Source organism: Arachis duranensis, chromosome 3, assembly GCF_000817695.3.
Source record: "Arachis duranensis cultivar V14167 chromosome 3, aradu.V14167.gnm2.J7QH, whole genome shotgun sequence".
NCBI lineage: Eukaryota > Viridiplantae > Streptophyta > Magnoliopsida > Fabales > Fabaceae > Arachis > Arachis duranensis.
Window position 1 is genome coordinate 109,211,076 of NC_029774.3, and position 12,162 is coordinate 109,223,237.

Below are 12,162 nucleotides of genomic sequence, written 5' to 3' on the forward strand. Positions count from 1 at the left end.
ATTAAATTATAAAAATATTTTAATAAAAATATTAATATGATATATATATTTTTTAAAAAGATTAGATGTTGACGAAAAAATAAATTCCACAAATTATATTATTATTTCTCCATATTTTTAACATACGTAATCAGTACCAATGAATTTATCATGCTAAGAAAGCAAACATCATAAAAATAAAAAATTGAAAAATGTTGTACACCCAACATAAATATTGAAAATTGGGTGGTAGAAGATAGAAGTTGGTGTTTGCGGTTTCTCCAATGGTGTTCTCTGCAACTACCATGCCCTCTCCCCAATTTGTTCGCATTCTCTCTGTTCCTCAAAGTCATACTCAATCTCAAACTTCACTCTCTTTTCAATTTCCACAGTCAAATCTAAATCGAACAAGGCCGCTTTCAATTCGATCAGTTTCAGCCCTAGTTTCTGGTATGCTTTAATTTTCGCGGTTTGCTATTCTCTTCTTATGATGTTCTTGTTTCTTAGTGCTTGCTTATTTGTGTAGTTGGCGTTAACTATTACTATGTTAATTAATAACAAAAATAGATCAAGATTAGCAATATCATAATTATTGCTGGATTATGCAGTACTGTCTTTTTACCTGTTGCAAAATTCATGTTAGGGTTTATTGATTTCGGTTCCGTCGTGCATTATTTTGGCTTTTTGAAGGTTTCAAGTGAGTTGAGAAGGGACTGAATCAATGAAACACTTTTAATACTTAATATTGTGCAGTACACTAAAACTGGAGATTATTTTTGTTTTTGTCTCCTTCTGCAGCCAGAACAAAACAAAAATGGAAGTTGCAGAGTTTTAAGAAAGAAGAAGATTAACACCATGATATATCCTAGTTTGGTCACAAAGTGTAATGTGATCTACGTCTAGTCTCTACTACAACAATGATAGAATTTTCACTATAATCAATAAGAATTTTCACTATAAACACCAATCCTAAACTATTTCAAACTTAGTAAATCACCTAGTTGCTAATCTGACCTAGTTAAGAGGAACCAAGTGCATTCTAAGTTCTAACCCAACATATTTTCGAAAAGGAAAAGTATGAGGAGCCAATGGAATATTTGTACAATGTGTACAATGGAGGTTTATGGAGTATTAGAGATATAATCATTAGTGTTACCTTTTCCCATCAGCTGAAGCTTTTGGGATGAGTGGTATTATGACATGGTATTAGAGCGCTAGATTCGAAAGATCAAGAGTTCGATCCTTGGTGAACCTCAAAATCAGTTTAAGCTTTTGGGAAGATGTTTATTATCTCTAGTACTCGAATGGTAATTCTAGATAGTATGGGGATGTTCATTTTGTAACTCAATAGCCCATTGTACATATTGTAAAAATAGTCCATTGTCTCCCTAGCGGAATCCTTTCGAAAATCAAAACACGCAAATAAAGATTAAATGGCTTTTGTATGCACTAGTCTCTTTGCCTTTTGTATTTCTCAAAATAAGCTTGAATCTAGGCAAAAGAAAAATAAAAACACACTCAAATAACAGGGAAACTAGGTTGTGTATATATTCTGACTTAAGCTCGAACCGCTGTCTTCTTTTTTGGATGAAATTTTTTTTATAGAGCTTGAAATCGCTTCTTCAATATTAGAATAATTTCCTTTTTCATTAACTAGTCATTGCACATATCAATGCACTTAGCCGTTGGCTTTGAATGAGAATCTTTTCCTTGTTTAGTTTGATTATAATATGCAGCAATTATCTAATCACTCATGAATTTGATTCTTGGACTGTATCACTTGCTTGTTTTGATGGTGCAACATTTTTCCAAAATAGGATTGATATCATCTTAATGATATTCTCACTAATATTGCTGCTTTGCACAATTCTTGCTCGCTTGATTGGTTATCTTTAATTGATTCCTACATTTCTCATCATAATAGTTAGTTATAATAGAAAATAATTGTTCCGAGGGTTACCTGAAACTGTAGGTCGATCTCAGACGAGATCTTCTGTACTGGTCGGAGCTGCCGTGTCCGACTTGTTGGACTTGGTGGTGGTGCTGATCCTTCATCACCGAAGGGTGGTGGTACCTGCAAGGGACTCCGATGCTTAAGTTAGCAAGGGTATTAAGCAGGTTTTTAGTAGAATCAAAGTATGAGTTATACCTGGGTGCTCCAGTGTATTTATAATGGTGTGGGGTGATCTTCCTTTGGGATAAGATAGTTATCTTATCTTATCTTTTGAGTGAAGTCATCCTATCTTTTAGGGAACCGCCCTTATCTCTCTAGGCTTGGGCTGCCCCTGGACTTGGGTCGTGTTTCCCTGTTTGGGCCATTTTTGGGATTTTCTGATGATTTGGCCGAGCTCTTTGAGAAGAGGTTGGATAGTCCTGACCTGAAGAGGTCGGTCGACTCATCTTCAATCAGCCCGGGTCGTACAGCTCGACCCAGGGCATGAACAGTGCCCCTGCTTGAGCTCGGTATTTTTTAAGGTCGAGTCCTTTAGTCATCGATTCTTTCCAGAGAAGCCGAGCTCGAGCATTTTGGTTGTCTGGGTCTTCTTGAATGTGAAGCATTTTTTTGTCACTCCTTTTGGTTTAAAACGTGTGTTTCTTGCTTTGGGAACGTGCGGGGGTTTTTAAAGCCTATTAACTCCTCATTTTTTCCATTTCCCTCTTTTCATTATAAATTTGCCAAAAGACTTTGCTTTTAGTTTTTTCTCTTGATTCCATCTTTTACCCTTCTGCTCTTGCGTCTGCGACTCTTCACTTTCGTTGCTCCCGAGTTTTCTCGTTTTCACGCTTCTCTTCGCTTTCGGAGGTGACTATTGGTGCTTCGTTCTTTTGTTCGAAAAGGTGATCACCTGGTGCGGCCTCGTTGTTGCTTCAATCTCTTCAGTGTTTATCTCCTTGCTACAGGTTGGTCTTTTTTCTCCTATGTTGTTCTTCTGATTTTGAGAAAGTTTTGATCTTTTACTTGGAAAAGTTGGAAAGTTTGAATCTTTCTTTGTCTACTGTGTCTGATTGTTTCTGCGATATGCACTATTGTAGGGCTGCTTCAATTTTATGTACACTTTTTCTCGCTTCCTGCTAGCTGATGCTTCTAGGGTTTTGAATGTTGCTATTGCTTTTGATTGTGTCCTCACATTTGAAGTTTTTGAGTGATGAACTGTTTGATTTTGAAAAAAGGTTGCGTCTTTGATGATTTTTCTTTTGGCATGTTTGATGCATGATAGTTCCCTTTGCTATAAAAAAAGGTGGCAATTTTGATGACTTTCTGATTCGTGACTTTCCTTTCAGAGTGTTGCTTTGTTGAAAGAGGGTTATTTTTTTTGTTGGAAGATGTTGAGATGTAGACTTGTAGATTTTTCCTGAGTCCTTATTCCGTTACTGCCTCCAAAGGATGCCCCTGGATCTTTGGTGTGAGTCCTGGAGTTTCTTTTTGTTGTTGTGTGCTTTAGTCTGAGTGGGATCCATATTTGTCCGAACTGATTTCTGATTTTGCCCGAGTTGTTTTGGTTAGTAACCCAGTTTTTTTTCTTACTGTAGGACTAGTTGACCCATGTCTTCTCACAAAAATATTGTCGAGACATCCTCCAAAGTTCCCAAGGGCATGTCTGACTGGCTGGACTCCCTCGTCCTAATGTGCATTTCGGTGGTTAACTCTGAGTACTGTGCGGAGCTTAGAAAACATCACCGGATCTGTAGTAGTAGGGATCAGGAGAAGGACTACGAGCAGGTAGCGCCTGATTCCGATGAGAGGGTTTGCTTTCCTTCTCTGACCTAGGGGGAACGCCCCTTCTTAGATGCCTATGATTACTTTTTTAGCCAACTAAACATTACGCTTCCTTTTACCTCTTTCGAGACCGATTTGCTGTGGTCATGTAATGTAGCTCCGTCCCAACTCCATCCGAACTCCTGGGGCTTTATTAAGATTTTTCAGCTGCTATGCCAAGAGTTGGATGTCATGCCTTCTCAAACTCTCTTTCTTTACCTCTTTGTTTTGACCAAACCTGGGACTTCCAAAAAGAAAGCTTCTTGAATATCTTTCCGGTATACACAAGGAAAGAAAGTGTTTTCTATGTATGACGAGTCCTTCAGAGATTTTAAGAACTACTTTTTTAAGGTCCGAGCTGTTAAGGGAGCTCGACCATTTTTCTTAGAGTTGAATAATGAACCTGCCTTCCCCTTATGCTGGCAAAAGAATGTTGTGGTGTCTAGATATTCGTGGGAGATGCTTGATAAGGTCGAGCAGGCTTTTGTAAGTGTGTTGGAGGAGATTTGGGGGCAACCCCCCATCTCGACACAAAGAAATTCTTAGGGGACCCCTCCCTTCTCTGAGCTGAGCTGGGTAGTGGTCGACTTCTTTTTTGCTTTTACTTGCTTTTGTTTCTTTTTCTTCCAAGGTTGCTGGGGAAGGGTCCTCTCAAGTTCCTCCTAAGAAGCTGACTTCGGGCACTTCCGGGCCGAGGAGGGTGATCCCTACTCCTCAGGTTCATTTGGTTGATCCTCCCCAAGCTTCTGCTGCTACCTCTTCTCCTACTGCCGGCCCTCTTCCAAAAAGACAGAGAATGTTGAACCTTTTGACCTTGATGCCCCTCATTTTGATGCTGTAGGATTTGTTGATAATCAAATCGCCCCTTACGGCCGACTTCCTATGAATGACGTGTCCATTCTTCACCACTTAGATTTCATCACCCGGAGTAGTGTTAAGATGGCACACATGGGTGCAGCTTTGTTCCGAACTGCTCAAGCCATCCCAGTTCATGCAACAAAGGCCTTTATGAAGGAGGCTAAGTCAGAATTTGATAGGATCAAGGGGTTGAAGGAGGAGCTTTGAAAAAGGTGGCAAAGCTGGAGAAGGAATTGGAAGGTGAGAAAACTCGGGCTACTACTGTGGTGGCTTCTGCAAATCTGGCTGAGGAGATGGTGCAGAAGCAAAAGGAGGGCTATATCCGGACTTATTTTGTACAGCCCGGTCTGTGGGCTTTTGAACTCTAATTTCTGTAATTTGTGGTTTGTTTGGCTTGGATATTTTGGTTGCTTTTCTCTAGCAACTCTATTTAGAAAAATGAAGTAGTTTCTTAAGCTCTTGAGGTCAACTGTTCGGGTGGCCTCTTGAGTCTTTTATTATAGTAGCTTTGTTTCTTTGTGATATGCTTGTCTGCAGCTTTGTTAGCGCTTCCAGGAATCTTTAGAGTGTTGCATTAGTGAGGTCATGTGCCATCATCGGCGCGTGCGCGCATGGTACGCGTGCGCGTCCTTGGCCTGTTTCGCAATGTGCGCGTACGCGTGCTTGGCCGAGATCAACTCTTTGGCTTTTTGTGCTTCTCTCCACTTGCATGCTTCCTTCCTTGCTTCCTTTGATCCATGCCTAGCCTATTTCAATCCTGTAATTACTAGCAAACACATCAAGGCATCTTATGGAATCAAAGAGAAATTAGAATTCATCAAAATAAGGATTGAAAAGCATGTTTTTACACTTAAGCACAAATATGGGAGAGATACAAAACCATGCTAATTCATAGGCTAAATGCGACAAAAGGTTATAAAAATTACTCTAAATTCAATACAAAACAAACCGTCAAATTGGGGTTTGTCAGACCTCTAACCAAATTCTTTTTCACAAGTTTAGAAATTTGAAATATGATAGCATGTCCCAATTTCTTATGCCATAACCATTTTTCAGATTCAATGGAAGTAAAACAAGCTACATTTTGTTCTTTTAGTTCCTCCAAGGTGAGTTAATACACATTATCGCATCTTTTAGCTACAAATAAGGTTTCACCAGAGTTTTCACAAACAACCAAGCATTCCAACTTTTTAAAAATAAACAAATATCATAAATCACATAATTGGCTAATACTTAGAAAATTGTGTTTCAATCTATCTACTAAAAATACATCATTGATGAAAGTGGAGAAACTCTTACCCACCTTACCTACAGCCGCTATCTTTTCTTTTCCATTGTCATCGAAAGTCACAAAGCCTCCATCATATTTATCAAGCTTGATAAAGAATGTGGACTTTCTGGTCATGTGCCTAAAGAATCCACTATCCAAATACCACATGTTATTCTTCTTCTTGGTTGCTAGGCAAAACTGCACAATATTTTAAGTGACCTTTGGTATCCAAATCATTTTGGATCCTTTAATGTTAAAATTTTTTGGTTTCCCAAGAGAATTGTATTTGCCAATTACTCTGTAAACTTTATCACCAATTTTTCTTTCAAAAATAAAACATTGAATAGGCAAATGACCAACCCGATTGCATGTATGACAGAATTTGTTGCTGGTTGAATTTTTAAAGTGATTTGGATTGTGAAATCTTTTGTCTTTAGAAGTTGAGGCTTCATTTTCAAAGCATGATTTTTTAAAAATAGATTCAGATTTTTCATGATACCTCAACCCAGCCTTTTTAAAAAGAGGTCTTTGACTATCCAATAATTTTTCTAAATTTTCAGAACTTTGAGTAAATTTAGCTAAGTCTTGATTTAGAATCTTAATCACTTTACGCAACCTTTTATTCTCTTCAATGCAATTCAAATAGGCAATAATAGAATGCTTTCCATCAAGACTTTTGATTTAAAATTTAAGCCACTTGTTTTGTTCAACAAGATCAATAGTGATTTGGGCTTCTCTTAATTTTTCTTTGAGAAAAGTATTTTCAACCTTTGAGATGTCATTTTCAGATTTAAGTTCATGACACTAATTCAAAAAATTTCTTATTTTCTCAGTAAGATTATTAATCATAAAATGGAGTTCTTCGTTAGAGGGTTCAAGAAAATGTTATCTCATTATGGTGACTGTGGTCGGCCATTAAACATGCTTGAAAGGTGTTGTCTGATTCTTCATCCTCTTCGGTGTCATTTTTCAGATCTTCCCAAAAAGTCATGAGTCCTTTCTTCTTGTCCCTTCAAGACTTGTCTTCTTTCTTCAACTTTGGATAGTCATATTTATAGTGTCCAGCTTCTCTGCAGTTGTGGCAAATGACCTTGTTAATGTCCTTCTTTGGATCCTTAGAGCTACCTCCTCTACTTCTTCCTTTCAATCACATCATCCTTTTAAATTTTCTAGCAAAAAACACAAACTTGTCCTCTGATAAACAGTCACTGGATTCATCATCCAATGATTCAATACAAGATTTAAGAGTCACTCTTTTTTTTGTATCATTTTTTATGTGAGTGATTTCATATGCTAGTAACTTTTTCTCTCAGCACATCATAGGTCATTTGACTTAGTTTACTGCTTTTAGAGATAATAGTAGCCTTATTTTTCCACTCTTTAGTTAGACTTCTCAAGACTTTTCTCACTAACACTTATTTGGAATGAGTAATCCCTATAGCATCCAAGCTATTAATGATGATAGAGAACCTCTTAAACATGTCATCAATTAATTCTCTTTCTTTTATAGTAAACATTTTATACTCTTTGCTCAGGATGTCAATCCTTGTTTCTTTTACTTGTGTGGTGCCCTTATGTGTAACTTGGAGCTTATCCCAAATTTTTTTTACTATTTTATATTTTAAAACCTTTCGGTATTCCTCGAAGCTAATTGTGTAATTTAGCATGTTGACTACCTTGGCATTGAGTTCCACATTTTTCTTGTCATCTTCATTCCACTCTACTTCAATTTTGGGAGTAATAACACCATCAGTTTCAGTTTTGGTACGAATTTAAGGATCATTCATAATTATCTTCCAGAGGTTGTAATCCACCGACTGAATAAAGATCTTCATTCTTTTTTTGTAATAGATTTAATTTTTTTCATTGAAGAATGGTGGTCTGTTGTTGGATTGCCCTTCTGTCAGCGTAAAAGCCACTGTGTTCGATCCCATGTTACTTGCCATCTGGATCTTTCCTCCAAGATATAAAGCTTAATCTCTTTGAGACCAAACTCTGATACCAATTGATGGATATCAATGGCTAAGAGAAGGGGGGTTGAATCTTGGTCTCTTTTGATTTTGCTTTCAAACTAGGATTCTGTTAAGACACTTTGCGTAGAAAATCAGGAGATCAGATACTTTGATTTTTTCTCTTGACGTGGTTGGAGCCAAAATAGAATTACGAGCAAGGTAGGTTACAATGAGGTAATGCTGGATATGATATTTAGGAGATTGTTTTATTTTGTCTCCTATGGTGCAGAACCAGAAATAGAGAAGAGAAAGAGAAATGACACACAGATGTATCCTGGTTCATCTACTCAGTGCAATGTAGCCTACATTCAGTCTCCATCACAACAATGATGGAATCCAGTCTCCATCACAACAATGATGGAATTTCACTATCTTTTCACAAGATTACAAACACTAATTTCTCCTTAGGAACTACCCATTCCTATTTGGAACAAATTCAGATTCTAATCTAATCTGAATTTGATTAGGACTCAACTCTAGCTTTCAACTTCAAAGTGCCAATCCAGTTTGATGCGGGTTTTTTGTAGGGCGGGGCGGGGTCGGGTAGAGCAAAAACCCGCCCCTACCCGCCCCGTTGCCACCCCTATTCTGGGAGATCCTTCTTCGACCTCTACCAGTATCATTACCTCCATTCCGTAAGCCAGTCAGAAAGGTGATTCTTTTGTGTTGGAATGTGGAGTTGTCCGATAGGCCCATAGGACTTGTGGGAACTCTTCAGCCCAGGCTCCCTTTGTGTCTTGTAGCCTCCCAGCTAGTATGACTTTATTGGCAACTTCTGCTTGTCCATTAGCCTGTGGGTGTTCTACGGATGTGAATTGGTGCTTTATTTTTAATTCGGCCACCAGCTTTCTAAAGCCTGTGTCTGTAAATTAAGTGCCATTGTCCGTGGTAATGGAGTAAGAAACCCCGAACCTTGTGACAATATTTCTATATAAGAATTTCCTACTTCTTTGCACTGTGGCATTGGCTAAGGATTCTGCCTCAATCCATTTTGTAAAATAATCTACCCCTACAATGAGGAACTTGACCTGTCCTGATCCTTGGGGGAAGGGCCCGAGGAGGTCGAGTCCTCACTTTGCAAATGGCCAAGGTGATGTTATGCTGATGAGTTCCTCTGGTGGGGCGATGTGGAAGTTAGCATGTTTTTGACATGGTGGACAGGTCTTAACAAATTCGGTGGCTTATTTTTGCAAAGTCGGCCAAAAGAATCAGGCTCGGAGTACTTTCTTGGCAAGAGCTCGTGCTCCGAGATCGTTGCTGTATGTGCCACTGTGTATCTCTTCTAAGACCTCTTTTGTGTTAGAGGTCGGTACATATTTTAGTAGAGTCGTCAAAATTCCTCTCTTGTATAGGATATTGTTTATGATGGTGTAATACTGTGCCTCCTGCTTTAACCTCTTTGCCTCTTTCTTATCTGTAGGGAGTATCTTTGATTTGAGGTAGCTGATTATGGGAGTCATCCATTCTTGATCCTGACCGGATATGCCTAGGAATTTTTCTTCTTCTAAGATTGACGGGTTCTGCAGTATTTCCTGGATGAGGCTCCTATTATTGCCCCCTGGTTTGGTGCTGGCTAATTTTGAGAGTGCGTCAGCTCGAGCATTCTGTTTCTGAGGTATATGTCGGATCTCATATTTCTGGAATTGTCCGAGTTATTCCCTGGTTTTATCCAGGTACTTTTTCATGGCAGGATCTTTGGCTTGTTAGGTCTCTGCTATTTGCGAGGTGACGACCTGTGAATCACTGAAGATAACAAGTTTTTGGGCCCCGACCTCTTTAGCCAGCTTTAAACCAGCCAATAGCGCCTCATACTCAGCATGATTATTGGAAGCAGGGAAGTCGAACTTCAGGGAGAGCTCGATTTGGGTTCCCTGATTACTTTCTATTATCACACTTGCTCCACTTCTGGTTTTATTTGAAGAGCAGTCCACATAGAGATCCCAATTTATGGGGATTTTTGGGGTGTCAGTGTACTCTGTAATGAAATCGGCCAGATACTGTGATTTGATGGCTGTCCGAGCTTCATATTGAAGATTGAATTCGAACAACTCGACTGCCCACTGTAGGATTTTTCCTGCTAAATCTATTTTTTGTAGAATGCCTTTCATGGGCTGGTTGGTCTGAACTTTGATAGTGTGAGCCTAGAAGTATGGGCGAAGTCATCGAGAGGTTAATATGAGAGCGTATGCGAACTTTTCTATCTTTTGATAGTTCAGCTCGGATCCTTGTAGTGCTTTACTGATGAAGTATATAGGTTGTTGTCCACTTTCATCCTCTCTGACTAGTGCTGAGGCTACTGCCTGACTTCCGACTGCAAGGTATAATATGAGTGCTTCTCCTTCCCGTGGTCGGGTAAGAATGGGTGGTTGTCCCAGGAATCTTTTGAAATCCTGGAAGGCTTGCTCGCACTCTGGTGTCCATTCAAACTTTTTTCCCTTCCTTAATGTGGCATAGAAGGGGAGGGATCTTATGGCTGATCCAGCTAAAATTCTGGATAAGGCTGCCAGTCTCCCGTTGAGCTGTTGCACTTTCTTGACATAGGTCGGGCTTTTCATATCGAGTATGGCCCGGCACTTGTCCGGGTTTGCTTCGATTCCTCTTTGTGTGAGCATGAAACCCAAGAATTTGTCAGCTTCTACTGCGAAGGTGCATTTTGCAGGGTTAAGTCGCATGCCATGCTTTTTTTATGGTATTGAACACTTGGGCGAGGTCGGACAGTAATGACTCCTCGCTTTGTGTTTTTACTAACATGTCGTTCACATATACCTCCATGAGTTTCCCGATATGATTTGCAAAGACCTTGTTCATTAATCTTTGATAGGTGGCTCCTGCGTTTTTGAGTCCGAATGGCATGATGACGTAACAGTAGTTTGCTTTTGGGGTTAAGAATGAAGTTTTTTCTTGATCGGGTAGATACATCGGGATTTGATTGTATCCCGAATAAGCATCCATAAAGGAGAGGTATTTGTATTCGGAGGAGGCATCCACCAGAGCGTCAATACTTGGGAGTGGATAGGGATCTTTTGGGTAAGTTTTGTTGAGATCGGTGTAGTCGGTGCACATCCGCCACTTCCTATTTGACTTTTTTCACTAAGACAACATTGGCTAGCCATAGCGGATATTTGACTTCTCTTATGAATCCTGCTTCCAGTAGAGCTTGTACCTGTTCTTCCACAGCTTGGGATCTTTCAGGTCCGAGTTTCCAACGCTTCTATTGTACTGGCCGAGATCCTGGGTATACTGCTAGCTTGTGGCACATTAGTTTGGGGTCTATGTCTGGTATGTCTGCGGCCTTCCATGCGAAGAGGTCGACATTATCTTTTAAGAACTGTATGAGAGATTCCTTTACATCTCCTTTAGGATTGCACCAATATTGGTTGTTTAATCTGGGACATCTCCGATCTAGACTTTTTCTATCTCACCCTCAGGTTGTGGACGAAGTTCTTCCCGACCTCAAGTTCTCCCGAGTCCGATGGTGTGGATTTCTTCTCCTTTGCCTCTGAGATTCAGACTTTTGTTGTAACAGCGACGCACTGTCCTCTGGTCTCCTTTTATCGTAGCGATCCCTTCTGTAGTTGGGAACTTCATGCATAGATGTGGAGTCGAGACTATTGCGGCGAGCTGATTTAGAATTGTCTGACCTATTAAGGCATTGTAGGCTGAACTCACGTCGACCACGATGTAGTCTATGCTGAGTGTCCTTGAGCTATTTTCTTTTCCAAAGGTTGTGTGTAGTGAGATGTATCCGAGTGGTTGGATTGGAGTGTCTCCTAGTCCAAATAAGTTGTTCGGATATGCTCTAAGTTCTTTTTCCTCTAGGCCGAGTTTGTCGAAGGTGGTTTTAAACAAGATATCAACCGAGCTTCCTTGGTCCACCAGTGTGCGATGGAGATTAGCGTTGGCCAATATGATAGTGATGACCATGGGATTGTCATGTCCCGAGATGATGTCAGCCGTGTCCTCTTTAGTGAAAGTAATAGTAGGGAGGTCGGGTGCTCCTTCTCCTCCTTCGACATGATATATTTCTTTAAGGTGCCTTTTGCGAGATGCTTTAGAGATTCCTCCTCCCAAAAATCCACCATGTATCATGTGGATATGTTTCTCCAGGGTGCGAGGTGGTCGTTCAGTTTGTCTGACCTCTTCATCCCTTCTTCTTTTTCTAGGCTCATCTGTCTTGCTGGTTAAGTACCGATCTAGTCTCCCCTCTCTCACCAATTTTTCTATGCCATTCTTCAAGTCGAAGCACTCGTTGGTAGGATATTGATGAGCGGATAATTTATACGCTT

General features: G+C 39.8%; 1 protein-coding gene across 1 annotated transcript in view; it reads left to right on the forward strand.

Moving 5' to 3' along the window:
- The first annotated feature begins 263 nt into the window (after positions 1-263).
- LOC107480069 (iron-sulfur assembly protein IscA, chloroplastic-like) overlaps positions 264-12,162 on the forward strand; it is a 44,257-nt gene continuing 32,358 nt past the window's right edge. Inside the window, exon 1 of the mRNA XM_021138738.2 lies at positions 264-429. Coding sequence (XP_020994397.2) covers positions 264-429 — 166 coding nt within the window. The remainder of the gene's footprint in view (positions 430-12,162) is intronic.